The sequence below is a fragment of the Delphinapterus leucas genome, chromosome 15, assembly GCF_059928025.1.
Source record: "Delphinapterus leucas isolate spDelLeu-1000000601 "Yukka" chromosome 15, BTC_Dleu_Yukka2, whole genome shotgun sequence".
NCBI classification, from domain to species: Eukaryota; Metazoa; Chordata; class Mammalia; order Artiodactyla; family Monodontidae; genus Delphinapterus; species Delphinapterus leucas.
The window spans coordinates 8098364-8115009 of record NC_143143.1 but is presented as its reverse complement, the minus strand read 5'-3'; the positions used below and the strand labels follow the sequence as shown (position 1 = coordinate 8115009).

At 50.0% G+C, this 16646-nt stretch overlaps 1 protein-coding gene across 12 annotated transcripts in view; it reads right to left on the bottom strand.

The window, feature by feature from the left end:
• Nucleotides 1-16646, bottom strand: part of CUX1 (cut like homeobox 1) — a 383965-nt gene that overhangs the window by 128893 nt on the left and 238426 nt on the right. For all 12 annotated transcript variants that reach the window (XM_089895747.1, XM_022587992.3, XM_022587997.3 and 9 more), the window contains 4 exons: nucleotides 16128-16265; nucleotides 11481-11604; nucleotides 7150-7226; nucleotides 5622-5688 (listed from right to left, as the gene is read on the bottom strand). In XM_089895747.1, the coding sequence (XP_089751873.1) occupies nucleotides 5622-5688; nucleotides 7150-7226; nucleotides 11481-11604; nucleotides 16128-16265 (406 nt within the window). The remainder of the gene's footprint in view (nucleotides 1-5621; nucleotides 5689-7149; nucleotides 7227-11480; nucleotides 11605-16127; nucleotides 16266-16646) is intronic.

Genomic DNA, 16646 nt, shown 5'->3' with positions numbered 1-16646 from the left:
GGGGGACAGAGCAAAGAGGTGGTCGCGGACTTGAGCGAAAATGGGACTTCCTGCACTTTCCCCCAGAACGCTGGTATCTTGGCTGGGAGGGCAACATTGCTCCCACCGTGGGCAGCGGCCACCTAAGCGCAACTACAAGCGAACAGCTGCAGGAGACAGGCGTGGAGTCGGGGGGCAGGGGGAGCTTCCAGGCCTCTCTCCCGGGGCCCAAAAAGCTGTCTGCCCTCCTTCTCCAAGGCCATCCCGGGGAACCACTGAAATCTTAAAATCCAACCTGCTCGACGTTGCTAGAATCTCCAAGTTAATGTCAAGTGGGGTGCTAAATCTCTATTTGCTAAGAGAAGGCAGAAGAGCTGTACACAGCCTGACCAGCTGAGGAGGACGTACGTTTTTAACTTAAAAAAAAAAAAAAGCTGAGAAATAATTCATTTATTTAACCCAGAAATGGCTATAATCTGAAACCCTGCAATCCTCTTCCACAGCAACTGTTTTGGCAAGCCCCCCAATGTTCCAACAAATAGTAAACTGTGCTTGCCATTTGTCTAAGGGACCTTGCATTAATAAACATGAAGAAGAGCACTTTACCTCCCACTCTCAATGACAGGACAAAACAAAGACCAGCTGTATTCATCAATGAGGCCTTGTTCTGCACATAAAGGCTAATTACATTTCGCTTCAAGCCTACACATGGAAAACTTTCCTGCTGCTGTACCCGCCACAGCCAGCCGGGCCGGTCCAGCTGACGCAGGCCGAGGGCTGCACCCAGTCAACGGGGGCTCCCGACGGCCTCGCTGCCTTTGACCTGCAGGCTTCGGTCCCAAGTGGGGGCGGGGATGGTCACCCCAGCGACGGACAGGTGACGTGGGCTCTTCCAACCTCCTGTGGAGACGATGCCGTTCAGGGCCGTCTACTTTCAGAAAAGCACGCACCCGAGCCCAGGGCAAGCTTGTCGGGAACAGCTTCTACTCGTTGACAATAGAATAGCTTACAGCCATTAGTGACAGTGACCACAGCTGTCACCGTGCTGGGCGCTGCACACACACCTCCTCATTACTCTCCACAGCCACCCGGCGTCCTGACTACTATTATGCCCATTGTACAGGCGAGAAAAGAGAGTCACGGAGGTCAATTAGCTTATCCAGGGACACACAGAGGGTGAGCAGCGGACCCCAGCAATCCACTCAAAGCCCACCTTCCACAGTGCCTCCCCCATCCCCTTCCTGCATTTTCTGTCAACACATTTTTTTAAAAGCCCTCCTTTCGAAGGGAGAAGATAACACTGTTTTGAAATGTTTTAAGACCATTTGTGAGATTTGCCCCTGGGGGGCTCATATTCGTAGGTATTAATGAAAAGCTGTCTAGTCTAAGACAGTATACGTCAGTCGGGCCGGAAGCAGATGGTAAAGTGACAGACCTTTCCCAGAAAATGAAAGGGGGGAGGAATGCGGAGGGGGCAGCTCCGTGTGGGATGTCCAAGATCGAAGCGATTGTCTCCGAAGTTAAAAGAAAGTAGCAATTATTATCTCAGGCCATTCTCTACATTTTTTGTGGCTTACTTATTCTGGGAACCATTTACAGTAAGGGTTTGGCCCTAGGCTGCCCTGTGGTAGCCGTCCATCTATTTGGGAAATGCCGATCCCCATCTGAGCCTCAGTCCAGCCCCTGCGCCCACCATGCCCACCTGCCCTGGCAGATCCACCCGCCGGAACTTGGGGCTGGCCCTCCAGGAGATATCGGCCTCACCGCCTGGTGTTTTCACAGATGGCGCTCCTCCTTTGCCTCTAGCAACGCCTCACCACGGCTCTTCCTTTGGCCTCAAACCCCTGGTCATCCCTTTCAGGAAGGCTTCCTCCAGTCCTTTCCTTTGGCTCCAGCGGGGTGGGGTCGTGCGCACTGGAGACCCGCCATCCCCGGCGCCAGCTCCCTCTCCCCCTGCCCCTCCCCTGGCCGGGGAGGGGAGGAGGGTAAGGTCAGGGGTTGCTGGCGCTGCCGGGATCCCCATCGCCTCCCAGAGGTCACAGCTCCTCTCCAGGTGGCCCCTCCAAACGGAGGTGGGGTGAGGCCCGGCCAGTGCTCGCTCAGGGCGCCCGGACCCCGCTGGTCTCCCTCGTCCCCGCTGTGTCCACGTTAAACTCTCTTCTGACCGACCTAGCTAGAGTGGGCTGTCTTCTGTGGACACCCTGACGGCACAGGTGCTGCGCTAACTAACGTCCCCTCCATCACAGCAGGGGTCACGCTGGCTCGCAACAGCTTTTCTCCCCCGCACCCCGCCACCGAGCCTCCCCGAGGAGGCCTCCAGGAATGCTAGCGCCGCTGACGAGTGGCTCTGAGGTGTGCCCATGAGGCTCGCTCTCTCTCTGCGCCCACGTGCACGCCACACCTCTGCCTCCCCGCCTGTCCGTGGGGACAAGGACCTCCTGCTATGATCACAGGAGGGGACACACCCCGAGAGCACCCGTGGCCCCGTCAGCAGTTGGTAACAAGAGCCACAGCGCAGAGGCAAAGCATTTTACGTGACAGAACAACTGACCCCCATGCTTTTTTATTCCATTCTCCATTTACTCCAGTTCAGTGAAAATGAGCAAGTAACCTGTGGGTTTTCACTCATCTGGATTTGGAGGGAAAAGAAGCTTTCTGGACTCAAGATACACTGATGTGACGGGAAGCAGTCTAGAGACATTTCTCCCCGAGCCCCGTCCACCACCACCGCTTCTCGTCAAAGGCCGGTGGGCTCAGAGTTCAAGGAGAGGTCTGGGGGCAGGAGGCCCGGCCTCTGGTGCTCCCCTGGGTAGCCCTGCTGACACAGGTGACCCGAGATTTAATGATCTTACCTGTCAGATGACAGAGCTGGCGGCTTAGGAACAGCCCAGGGTCCCTGCATCTATAGATGGTAACTTAGGACAAGACTGAAGACTGAAAATCAGCCCGACATCTCAAGGCACCTCTGACCCCTCCCAGGAAGCAGGATGACCTGGGAGCAGGTGACTGAGCTCTTTGCTGGCTGAGAGACGGGAATCATCCCCAAGCATCACCCTGGCCCCGAGCACAGTGAGGCAGGGAGAGGGTGGGCACAGGGACAAGATGTCCCCTCCTCCCTCTCTCTGTCTCCCAGGCACTCCTGGCCGCCACGTGCCCTCCCTAGAGAAGACCTACAGCCGTGAGCTGGGGAAGGTTAAGTCGTTCCTAGACGGCTGTTCTCGGTGCCATTGCTGCCTCAACCGCTCAGGCAAACCAGTTACATGGACACAAATTTTCTGTGTGGCTTTTTAGAAGGCCAAGAAGGAAGTAAGAAGTTGTGACTCTCAGCCAGGGCCCAGTACTTAGCCATCATATGACAGGCGGCATTCCTGGCTGTCAACTCCCAATAGTCTCTACAGATGCTTGGTGTCACCAGGCAGTAGGTACACCTCCCCCCACCCCCCCGCCCCGTGCACGCAGGGAACACGGCGGGAGACACTGGCTTCTGGAAGTTGAGCTTTGGTGACAGTCTCTGAGCAGCGGCTTTCGAAATGGTTTTTGCCTGAGATCCACAGGAAGAACTACATTTTATGCTGTGGCTCAATAACTCTGTATTTTCAGATTTACACACGAGTTAAAAGTGTCACAAAACAATGCCTAACTTTACTGTGTGCCACGAGCCATGACATTTTCTATTCTATTCCATTATTTTGTTTTATATTCTATTTATTACCCAACTAGCCAGTCGCCACTCGCTAAAGTGACTTCGCGATTGTGACCCAGTTTGAAAACCATGGGCTTAGACGGGCTTAGAGGTTGGGTTCACAAAAGTTTTTTTTAAGGGTATAATAAAGCCAACTTTGGTCGACTGTAGATATGCAGGACGTATCTATGCCTTTTAGAAAGAGGTGTGGTTTAACAAAAATTAATTAACAGAAACTAATGAAATAATCCAATTTATCACCCCCAAAGTCATCATGAATTTTGTCAGCAAGTAAGATGAGGTGGATAAGAGTGAATGAATCAGGGAACTAGCACAGCAACTTCAGATCAAAGTCTTTTAGAAAAGAAATGCTATAAACTTCAGGCTAGAGCTATGTATCAGACTAAAACATTATAATTTAAAAAAATCGAATTTACTGAGAAAAACAACCTACATAGTAGAATAAAGTCCAGGCGGAAATAGTGGAAAAACAAGGATGACACGCGGGCAGAAGAGGGAACCCGCACACGGACACCGAGGAACCCCAGGGTGACAGCAGCTGGCGTGGTGCCTCGGAGGGTACGCCTTGGGAGGTGATGAACTCTCAGGCTGTGGGCTCAGAGGGGAGGGCGGAGACGCGCGCCTGCCGGCCCACTGACAGTGATGCCCGGGGTCGGAAGCGTTAATACCAGAACCACCAGTTTTCAAAGCGCAATGTTAACGGTCACGGGACCTTAGAACCGGCTCTTTCTGTACCACCTGAAGTCTCATTTCAGCACACCGAGACGGGACAGTGATCTGCCGGGGTCCCCCGGGATTAGACATGCCAACAAGTCAGCTGGAGTCGCCAAGACGGACCAGGATGTTTTAGTCTTTGCGCAGAAGATCTCTGCTCATGATCAAAATTGGTTCTGACCACCAGACCTGGGTAGCTGGGCTCTCAAGATCTCGAGCTGCTAAACAACCCAGAGCAAAGGTCAAGGGCTGCCCTACTGCCCCTGCCCCTCAACGTGCCCTGAGAGCAGCTGGCCCAGCAGCGACCTCAAAGGCCAAGGGCAAAGGTGATGGGACTGAGGGATGCCGAGTACCAGGGCCCCACATGGAGCAGGTGCCGGGGAGGAGGGCGACGCTGCTCAGAGCCACCTCCCCACTCGCCAGCGCCCACTGAGGCCCGGTGTGAGCACAGCAGGAGGTGCTTCTCACTGGAGACACAGCTGTCAGGGCTGGGGTGGGGTGGGCGTTGGGGACGCATGGGTTTCTGGGGGAGGTGGGACAGGAAAAAGTTGTTCGGACTCTAGCCTGGTGTTGTCAGGGGATGATCTGTTGCTCCTTCATCTTTCTTGATTTAAGTCAACATTATTTCGTGCTTCCTGGTGTTCTGCATGGAGGGTAGGCTAGCCACAGCGTACCCGCAGTGCATCACTGATTTCCTCCCCACAAGACCCTTGTGTGATACACCTGCCCAAAGATACACTCCCCCTCTGGGTGTGTCCGCACTCGGACGCCCAGCACCATAAGGTGGGATTTGAACAAATACACCTGTGTGGGAGTGAAGGCACAGGTAAAAGGTGATGCTACTGGCACAGACCAAGCTCCACAAAATGTCCCAAGTATCACATCTTCTCTACACTGACTCTTTTTCAAACTTTCTTAGACAAAGGCACAGTGGTGGCCAGGCTTCACAATAATTAAGGAAAAAAGTTTCAGTTGGAAGGCTTGTTCTGAGAGCACCAGATAGAGCTTACTGTCACATCTTGGGTTTTAAACTGATGCAAGCAAGTCATGGGAACGACACCCTGTTCCTTACAGCAGCTCAGAGGCCGAACATCTTCGAAATCCCGTACCGCTTTGCAAAGTCAATAAACAGGAGGGTGAAGCAGGGAAATCTTTCATGGATTAGCAAAATCGGGTGACACCTGACCAAATGCATGCCAATGGAGGGAGCCAGGCAGAGACTTACTTGGCGGTAATTTCTTCATCATATTTGGTTTTCAGGTCAAATAATTCTGTTCGAGTTTTTTCCAGCGCTGAAAGGCAGAGGACATAAAACCATAATATACTAATTGTTCACATTAAGTCAGAAAGAAAAAGTATACATGTAATACATTCTCATTTCAAAGGAGGCAAAGACTACAAAAGTATACACAGCATGGAACAGAAAAATCCCCTTCCACTGCCACCTCACCTCATCCCATGCGCCTCTTCTGAGATAACCACTGTTACTAGTTTATTGTGTAAGTTTCTTGCTTTTAAATAAACTTCACTATTTAAAAAATATTTCCATACCTAACTGCATATATATTTAAGTGTATGTGTGTGTGTATATATATATTTCACACCCCTCCCCCTTCATAAATAGGATGATACAAAAATCTTCTGAGATTTGCCCTTTGCCCTTAGCAGACATATGGAAATCTCTCCATGCTGGGACATTGGCAATGACAGTAACAACTTAGCTGTTGTACAGGGCTTGCCACATGCCCGGGGAGTCAGGACACCTAGAAAGGAAGGTGCTGGGTAAAGAGCATGGATGTTTCAACTTCAGATAAATCTCACTCAGCTGGCCTCCCAAGAGTCGATTTACATTCACGTCAATACTAAGAGTGTGACTATTTTCCTATACTTTCACCAACATTGTAAATTATCAATTAAAAAAAAAATTCGACAGTCTGACAGGCAAAACAATCTTTTACTGATTTAATTAGCATTTCCCTGCCTGTTCAAAATTAACATTTTTTCGTATGTGTATTGGCCGCGTGTGTGTCTTCCGCAAACTGCCTGTTTTCATCCTTAGCCCATTGCTCTCCTGGACGGTTTATCTATTTTTTTTTTGATTTGTAGGTGAGCTTTATATTCTTTGGATATTATTTGACTGTGAATTTGTTATGATTAGTTTCTCCCACCCTGTCACTTGTGTTTTTTTAAAACTTGGACTCTGATGTCTTCTGATTTTTTTCCCCACATTTAAATTAAATATATAGTGCCATTTCTCTTTCAGAACAAAAAGAAAAAAGGCAGGAAGAAGTTCAAAGAAGCGATAAAAACTTAAGCATAACCTTTTTTGGCATCTAAAGTTTTAAAGGTCTGCTATTACTGTTCTCCTTAACTTCACAGGGTAGGAATCAGGCTTTTTTTTTGCCCTCATTATTGTTCCAAATGAGATGTCAGCCCTTGACAGTTTGGTGATTTAGACTTGTTTGTTGGAAAAAGAGCAGGAAGAAAGGATGGCTTGTGGCAGTGATGCAAATGGGATTCAGAGCCTCCCACCTCAACGACTCAGTGTGGGTGACTCATGCAGTCGAGGTGGGGAGCTGTGGAGGAGGAGGTCTGAGGCACGCTGGGGCGAAGGCTCCCTCCCTCCTCCAGGCTCACCACTGAGGCGGCGGTGACAGGTGTCAGAGGGGACCTGGAGGGACTGGGAGGTGGCGCAAACCTGCCCTAGGTCAGCCCGGCCTGCAGCAGCTTGACCGGCAGGCAGAAGAGCACACCTGTTTGCAGAGTCTGGACTTTATGTTCGGCTTCTTCCAGCTTTGAGGTGGTGGACATCTGGGTCTCCTGCAGTTTTCTGAAAAGGAAGAGGAAGAAGCCAGATTGGTCATCTTGTTTAGCAACTCACACATCTTGTGTGTTCTGGAGCTACGGCGATGAGCCATCTTCGCACGGCTGGTGAGAGGCTCGCGGCCGGTTACAACTCGTAATGCCAGGAGCCCTGATGCCTTGCTCTTTAACACCCAGACTTTGTACCCGCACATCACACGAGGGGAGGTGTATTTCCTGTGGGACTTGACGTGAGGCAACTGATCTAGAAGGTTATCCTAAATGTAGCTTGTTCTTGAAATGCCAGATATTTAAAAAAAAAAAAAAAAAAAAAAAAAGGAAGAAAAATCATCATGATGCACTCATTGTTTCCTGAAGTTAGCCCAAGAAGAATGATACATTTACATTTTGCTGACACAATGAAGGAATTTGTTGGAATAAAGGATGTACTGAAGAGATTCGACAGCTGTTCCGTTTCTCTTGGAATGGAATGCAAATGCAACTCTAATACCTAATGGGGACATGCGGAATGTTTGCAGCCACATTCCACGTATTTATATTTCCCATGATCTCCAAATGAATTCCCTGGTCAACAAATAGCATTCCTTCCTCCTCATCGGCAGAAAAATCTCTAAAAATAAGTTTATTATTTTTACATCATATGAATATAACACATGCTCTCATAAAGAAGAAACCTGGGAATACGGAAAAGTAGAAATGGCACAGTTAAAAAAGGCACCCAAATTTATGGAAATCTATGGAAAAGCACTGCTTGCGCTTGCACATATTTCAATTATAAAACTAATAAATGCTCTGCGTTAAAAAAAAAAAAACCACCACCACAAATACTATAAGAGCATGGAAGGTAAAATGTCCTTTCCCTTGGGCTCCACCGGCACTCCTCAAAGTTCTTTTGTAGCTCTCTAGAATTTTTCTTTACTTTTTTTTTTTTAATACAATAAAGGGCTTCCTCATTGTTTTTTCTTTCTTTTTTTTAAATAAATTTATTTATTTATTTTATTTTTGGCTGCGTTGGGTCTTTGTTGGGGCGTGCGGGCTTTTTCTAGTTGTGGAGAGCTCTTTGTTGCGGTGTGCGGGCTTCTCACTGCAGTGGCTTCTTTTGTTGTGGAGCACAGGCTCCAGGTGCGTGGGCTTCAGTAGCTGTGGCTCGTGGGCTCAGTGGCTGTGGCTCGCGGGCTCTAGAGCGCAGGCTCGGTAGTTGTGGCGCACGGGCTTAGTTGCTCCGCGGCATGTGGGATCTTCCTGGCTCAGGGCTCGAACCCGTGTTCCCTGCATTGGCAGGTGGATTCTTAACCACTGCGCCACCAGGGAAGTCCTAGAATTTTTCTATACGTATAGAAATACAATGTGATATGTAACATACTGTAGCATAATATAAACTCAGATGTGATATATTATAGCGTAATAAACACTCCCCGCCCTTTTCTTTTAATACTAAAGGGATCTGAGCGCACATGATATCCTGCAGCTAGCTTTTTCACTTATCTCCGTACTGTGGAAATGGTCTACCCCAGCATATATAGTTCGTCCTCATTCTTATTAAACAACTGACTTAACCAAGCCTCTATGGACATTTAGATGGTTTATCACCCCTTTCTACTAAACAATTCCACAATGATCATCATAGGTACTGGTGCATAATTCTGACAATGAATCTGTTGGATAAAATTCTAACAGAGGAACTACAGTGGCGAAAGGGTATGTGCAACTGTTTTTGTTGTTCTGATAGATATTGAGAAACTTTCCAACAAAAAGCCTCACCAGTTTAAACTCTTGCCAACAGCATTCGAGAGTGTCCTGCTGTGCCAACACTGGGTAAAATTAAACTTAGTTTCACTCTGGAGTAAAGCTGAGGATTTCTCTTTGTATGAACTGTCTGCTCAGCTCCTTTACCCATTTTTTGCAGCGCTGGGTTTTTTTCTTATTAATTTGTAAGAGTTCTTTGTTTATAAAGAAAATTAGCCCTTTTTCTTATGTGGTGCAAATATTTCTTCCCAGATTTTTGATGGTTTAAAAATGTTGTCCACTGTTACTTGTTTTCAAAAGTCTGTGTGAAATTTTAGGCAGCTGTATTTATATAACTTTTATGTTTAGAAAGATCTCTCGATTCCAAAATTATTAAAAACAAAGTAAATGCGCACGTTTTCTTCCAATATGTACATGATTTAATTATTAATACTTAAATCCAAATCTGTTTCAATTTTTTGGTGTAAAGAATGAGATAAAGATCTAGCTTCGGGTTTCCCTGGTGGCGCGGTGGTTGAGAGTCCGCCTGCCGATGCAGGGGACACGGGTTCGTGCCCCGGTCCGGGAAGATCCCACATGCTGCGGAGCGGCTGGGCCCGTGAGCCATGGCCGCTCAGCCTGCGCTTTCGGAGCCTGTGCTCCGCAACGGGAGAGGCCACAACAGTGAGAGGCCCGCGTACCACAAAAAAAAAAAAAAAGATCTAGCTTCATCCCCCACCCCCAGTGGTCAGTTATTTGCATCTTTTAATATAATCAATCCTTTTACCTAGTTTGAAAAATCAACTTAATAATATTAAATTCCTATAGAAATTTACTTCCCTACTTTTGTAACGCATAAGTTTGCTCTCTGCAGATGTAATCACGCTGTCTATAATTCAGTATCGCGCGTTTTTCACTTCGCATTATGCTGGATACATTTCTGGTATAATTGCAAGTTCAACAAAACTATTATTTTATAATGGCTGTATAACGTTCCTGTTAGGGGTGGACATTTTTACGCACCCATTTCCTGTTGGCAAGGCATTTCAATGGCTTGCATTCCCCCCTCCCCTCCATTATCAGTAATATGGTGAGAAATCTCTTTGGGCACAAAGTGCTTTCCTAGGAGACATATTTAGTGCCAGTTCCACATCTGCTGGGACAAGAACCCACATCTGCTGGGTCACAGAACCCCGACTCTGTGGGGCTCACTTTCTTCCCAGGGGCTGTACCCAGCCCCGCTCTCCCAGCAGCGTAGATGCGACATCCCCTGTAGATCTGGGCTTGGCCCCGAGGGACTGGCTTTGGTCCTGCAGTGAGGGCTTTGGGAGGCCAAGTCTGAGCGCAAAGGGAGGTCAGGGCCATAGCGGTGGGTCAGGCTCTGCCCCCACCTCTGGGTACCTCGCTGGGAGAGTGTGGGCAGGTGCCTAATCTGTAAAATGAGATGGTCTGCTCCGCAGGTCTATCCTGGGCACTTGCTGAGACAACATCTCGAGAGGGCCTGGCGGTGAGCGTAGCGGGCATTCTTCTTCTTTTCTAAATGAAGCCAGTTTAACGGTGGCCCAGAGAGGCCTTGGTGATGCCCGAGATCTCCACGGGGCCTGCCTCATGCAAGTCCGAGCAGCTGCATTCCAAGTCCACGGGAAACACCCACAAAACCCCACCGCGGGGCCTGCCTCTTAACTTGTAACCAGACTTTTAGTGCCTCTCATTAATGGACTCGCGTTTCCTCATGACAGGCTTAGATTTTTAAACCTTAGCTTCACCAGAGTTCTGAGAGACCTGACTTAACACAGTTTGAATTGGTAAGTTCGACACTCCTATGGTTTTTATAAGAAATCTAACTTTCATTAAGTCATCACACAAGTGAAAAAGCAACTCATTATTTGTGGCAAAGTTTTGGGGGAAGCAGGCCCGTGAAAACCTAACACTCACAGCCCTTGGATGGTGCATTAAGATATCTTACTGATACTAACTCCTTGGTGTATGAAGCACTGTGAGGTAATGAAACGAGGCAAGAGACAAAAAAAATTAAAAAAAAAAAAGATGTGTGTGTGTGTGTGTGTGAGAGAGAGAGAGAGAGAGAGAGAGATGTTAAATATCAAAATTCACTTAAGAAGGTATCAGGAGCTCAGCATCGCCCTGGGTTCCCAGAGAAGACATACAGCAGGGGACGGTCCCACCCCTCTCATCTTACCTCGGGTACCACCCCTACGTGCCAACCACACACGTTTTGTGCTCAAGCCCCGGCACCATGTGGCCCCGACAGACACGCCCTTTGACATGCCTGACACCACCCACCAAAGGGAAAGACTGGTACATTTCACTCAAGGTCATCTCACAATCTCACAAATTACAGAACAAGGGACACCTTTGTTTTTCAAACAAAATTGTGCCTTAGAGCCCCTAGGATTTTGGTTTCCAGTCTGGGCTTACTTCACAGGTCCATTTAAAAAAAACTGTCTCGTGATGTGAAGTGTACAAGTAAAACGTTACGTCAGCACGTCAGTGCGTGCAGATCCCAACACGTGCTCACCTCTCCTTTTCTGCAAAATCATTTTGTAACTTTTGTTCCTTTTCGAGAGCTATGGTCTCGGCTTGGTTCTTCAGAGTCTGTTCATATTCTCGGATTTTCTCTTTAAGTGCTTTTATCGTTACCTCTGCAGAAGGGGGAAAAAAAATACTCCAGTAAGAGAAGCATGGTTCCATGTGGCTATATATACTAGGCTTTCATAACCTAGGAGGATTGGTGTGTTTTAAACTTTAGCTCTTCAACCCTGACACAAAATCAATGGTTACAAGTCCCTTCGGAGACCTTTTACTCCCTAAATGTTAAATTGAACTTTAAACGTTTAGGTTGAGGAGGATCAATGGATTTTGCTGGGAAGAAGAACTATGTCTCTCTAATACAACGTAAGGAAAAGAGGGGGGAAAATCAACGGTAAAATACAGTATCATCCTATTGGTGAGTCTTCAATTAGTCCGCTACTGAGGGAAGGTTAATAACGTTTTAGTGTGGGTTTAAGTACTTTCTTACAAAGAAAATGGTTCATAATTGTGCGTACATTTTGGAAGAAGCCTACTGACCTCCCTGGCCATGGGCTGCAGCTTTGCTGTTTCACAAGTGATGAGACACACAGTGCGCTAAGTGGATGGGGCACCTGTCTCCTCGGCTGGCAGGGACCAGCCCCAGAGCTTGGGTGCTGAGAGCACCCTCCACCGAGGTCAGAGTCTGGCAGACCCAGGCTGCGTATGCAGAACCGATGACGGGGCCCAGGGGAGCCGCAGCTGAGGGAGGGTGAGTGCCAGAGGCGTGGGAAGCAGTGCTGTGTGATGAAGCCCTGCAGTGCCCGGTGCTCAGGACGCAGGGTCCCTTGGGGGTCAGGGCCGCCCCTGGAAAGCCCAGGTTCCCCCACCACCAAGTGCGTGTTTACAGCAGTTGCTTCAATGACCCAAAATAGGAACACAAGAGCAGATGCAACGAACAGGGCAGGGTCCTAACTCAGACTCGTAAGTGGATCTAGGGTGGGACCACTCCACCTGCTCCTGCCCCATTCACCCCCACCCCCCTGGGCGGGCCAGCCAGCCCCAGGCAGAGCACTGAGGCCCCGGCTCCAAGGCTGGTGGAGCTCTTGGGGGACCGCACCTGCCTGGGCGTGGGTCCATCTCGTGGGAGGCAAGGCTGAGTTTCTTGGTCGTCCCAACACCTGACACAGTGGGTGCTCGGAAAGTGGCTGAGGCATGAGGCTGGGCTGAGCAGGTGAGGCCTCGACGGGGCTGTGACAACGGGGCTCCAGGCCCACGTGACAATGTCGCCTGCCAGGTCTCTGCCCATGTAAGTGCTTGGACTGGTGGCCCTTGTTCCTTCGGGCTGTAACTCACGTCAGCTTCTGCTCCCTGAGCTGCACAGACACGCCGGGCCAAGCGGGAGCCAGGCAGCCGGGCATTTGTACCCACGTGGCTTGGTGCATAAAAGCTAGAGGCTCTTTCGTTAAGATAAGAAACTGGCCTTTTTCATCCAATGGAACCAGAGGGTTCTCCTCAGAGGAGGAGAGAGGGAATTAAGACCAATGACCTTGGCAGGGCATTTGAGAGACGAACAGGGGCCTTCCCGCCTCTCGGGCTGGGTGTTTGGGGCCTGGAAGAAACGCTCTGTGAGCACAATGGTTAACATGGAGTGACGGGGCCCAGGCTGGGAGGGAGCGGAGCACGTCCAAAGCGGACACGACAGGTCACCTCTGGAAACATCTGCACATTCTTTTTAGTCGATGGTCAGTGCGGCTGTAAACACGCAGCATTTCTGCCTTGAGCAATGGGTTGGAAACATCTGGGCAGCCCCTGGGCCCTGATGCTCAACCCAATGGGTTTCTCAGTGTGACCCATCTATGCTCCTTCCAGGGGAGTTTGGGGCGCTAGCTTGGGGCTCCCACTCTGTCTGGTGGGGATCTGCCTTCAACGACAGATGCGTTGCCTGCGGGTGACACCTGTCAGAGAGCCAGCTCATGATCAAAGTAGGGTCACATCCAGCCCAGGTGGGCTGCTCAGTGAGCCACGGGCGGATTTGTCCTGGAGCCTCGGTCCCTCCTCTGGCACCTGGGCCCGGGTCCAGGACATTGCCCTGGGCGTGTCCCAACTGGGTCCCCTCCGTGTGAGCAGGGGAGAAGGGAGAGCGGCGTGGAGGAGAGGACACCAAAGAGCTCTGCTCCCACGGGCTGTGCCTGGGCCCCGTTCACTCACCTTTACATGGAGTGGGGGAGAATTACAGCATGTGATAAAGAAACTCCTGTCCTGCTCTAACATTTGATCCATCCACACTACAGCTGTGGTGACTAAAACAAGTGATGTGCACCTCAACCCCTTCCAAATTCAAATCATTTTTATACTGGGGAGAAAAGAGAGGAAAGCAGCATTTTCCTGGCAGCGGGGAAAATCGGTAAAGATACCAATAAACAAAGAGAAGGACAGGGGGCGATTTCTGGAAAAAGCCACAGCGCTGAGTTAAGAGCAGCTGGTATTTGCTGAGTGTTGGGAGCAGCGCATCTCATTTGATCCTACAACAGCCCTTCAGGGTTAGTGCGAGAGTTCTGTACGAGAATTCCACCCAAGAAAACGAGGCTTCAACAATGTGAGACCACTTGCTCCAGGTTACACAGCGAAGTGGTGGCAACCAAGGGACCCCGGCCCAGTCTGCTGGCCTTTGGAGCCTTTGTTCTTGAGTCTTGGACTCTGCATTTCTTTTTCTCTCTCTCCCTTTTTTTTCTTTTTTTTTTTTGCCACGCCACGTGGCTTGTGGGATCTTAGTTCCCCAACCAGGGATTGAACCCGTGCCCCCTACAGTGAAAGTGCCAAGTCCAGTCCTAACCACTGGACCGCCAGGGAAGTCCCTTAGCCTCTGCATTTCATTTAGAAATGTCCATCAGGTGAGGCCTTTGGGGAGGCAATGACCCTGCACTGGGCAACTGGCCCTGGGGCGCTGACAAAACAGAGGGGGGAGGGCGACCGCGCCCTACAACAAAACCAAATCAAACTGAAGGAGACCCAAACGGTGGATCTGTCAAAATAAGATGCCAGGGGTCACTGGAAGGAAATGTGCAGAACCAGAATTCACAGGTTCTCTTTCCCCTGGGCGCTGGGTGATTCTGACCAGAGCCAAGTCCTGCAGGGGGAAGGGAGCATTTCTCTCACTGGACCCCAAGCTCCTAAGTCCTCACCTCGCTCCCCAGCAGGACCAAACTGTCCCTTGTGTCCCACAGGCTCACAGCTCCCTGTGGGCCAGAACGAGGTGGCATCCCCGAGGAAGGGGCCCTCTGGCCTGCTGTCCTCACTGCCCAGGCCTGGACCTTCCTGCCTCTTCCCGGGTCCTTTCCGCGCACGACCCCTCCTTGCCCGCCAGTGTCCGAAGGTCTCAAAACCCAAGGATGCTTTTTTTTTTCTTTTTTTTTTTTTTTTTTTTGCGGTACGCGGGCCTCTCACTGCTGTGGCCTCTCCTGTTGCGGAGCACAGGCTCCGGACGCACAGGCTCAGCGGCCCTGGCTCATGGGCCCAGCTACTCCACGGCATGTGGGATCTTCCCGGACCGGGGCGTGAACCCGTCCGTGCCCCCTGCATCGGCAGGCAGACTCTCAACGACTGCGCCACCAGGGAAGCCCCAAGGATGCTTTTAACAATCGTCATCAGGGACTTCCCTGGTGGCACAGTAGTTAAGAATCCACCTGCCAACGCAGGCGACACGGGTTCGATCCCTGGTCTTGGAAGATCCCACATACCTCGGGGCAACTAAGCCTGGGCGCCACAACTACTGAAGCCCATGTGCCATAGAGCCCGTGCACAACAACGAAGACCCAGCACAGCAAAAAAAAAAAATCGTCATCAGGTAATTCTTTCTCCAGCCCTCAGAAGTCCCCCAAGCCGTTTGCTCTCTTTTCTGTCACCTTCCTCACCCACACCCCCAACAAAACCAAACAGGCCCACTTCTACTTGGACTTGGCTGAGAAACCTACAGCGGCTGTCAGATGGGGCAGTGATTTTCCTCAAGACGAGGAAGCCACGAGGTTCCCGATTGGGACACGTCTGGATTTTAGGTGTGGGAGAGATTTCTTTGTTCTTCCCTGACAGGAAGAGCCAGGCGACCTTTGCCCTCTTTCCTTGTTGCCAAAAAGCTGTTTTGTTTTCCTTCGTTAACTTCGTCATGAATAGGTGACAGTGACCAGGACAGCACGGGGCTTACGCATGGGGATGTGGAGGCTGCGTCTAAAGCCTTAATGTATCGGCCTCAATCATTAAATGACTTACTGGATGTGACCCTTTGATCATAAGCTGGCTCTCTGACAGGTGTCACCCGCAGGCAACGCATCCATCTTTGAAAAGGCAGATCCTGTCACATGACGATTCAGGAAGAACTTTAAAAGAATCCTGATCCATCCGGAAGGAGGGCAATGAAATCATATGCAGTCGTTTTGCAGAGGTCAAGTTTTCCTTCTCAATTGCTAAGCATTATTATTATCTCTCTTTAATGACTCTGATTCTTGCCCCACCCGGACTTTATGATGAAGGTGACAATCAGAGCTAGTTCCAACAGTATGGGGAAGGCAATTAAAAAAGAAAGAAAAGAAAAAAGAAGAAAGAAAGAAAAGAAAAAAGAGAAGAAAAGAAAAAGGAAGGAATGAATACATTTTCCACCAACCTTGATTTTTCACTTCAGCAAATTCCTTGTTGTATTCTTCGAGAGTTTCCCTAAGTTTCTGGTTCTCTGTTTCAATGTCGTGTAGGCGCTGCACTTTGAGTTGGAGCTGCTGCCCGAGGTCCAGAGCCGGAACAGGATCTGCACGAGAGGGAAACACACGTCACCCCCCCTCTGGGCACATTCGAGCCACCTCCCTGGACTCGAGGAGGCTTGGAGTAGGTCACCCAACTCCCAGGGAGTCAGCTCCCCAAGGCCCCACGGCTGGATGGACTGGGCGCTTCTCTGCGGCTGCTAAGGGATGTGCACGCAGACCGACCCAGTACATGAAAACGGGGTGGGAATGGCCACGGGCTCCCTGGGATTTGCCCACTTCCCTGGCCTAATGTGACACTTCAAGGATTTTCCATTCCCTGATCTGATAGGAAGAAAGATACACGTGGCGGCAAGGGGAGGAGCCCGGGAAAATCACCTATCACCTAGCGCCCATGCGGAGGAAGCAGCGAGTGGGAAGGTGCCGAA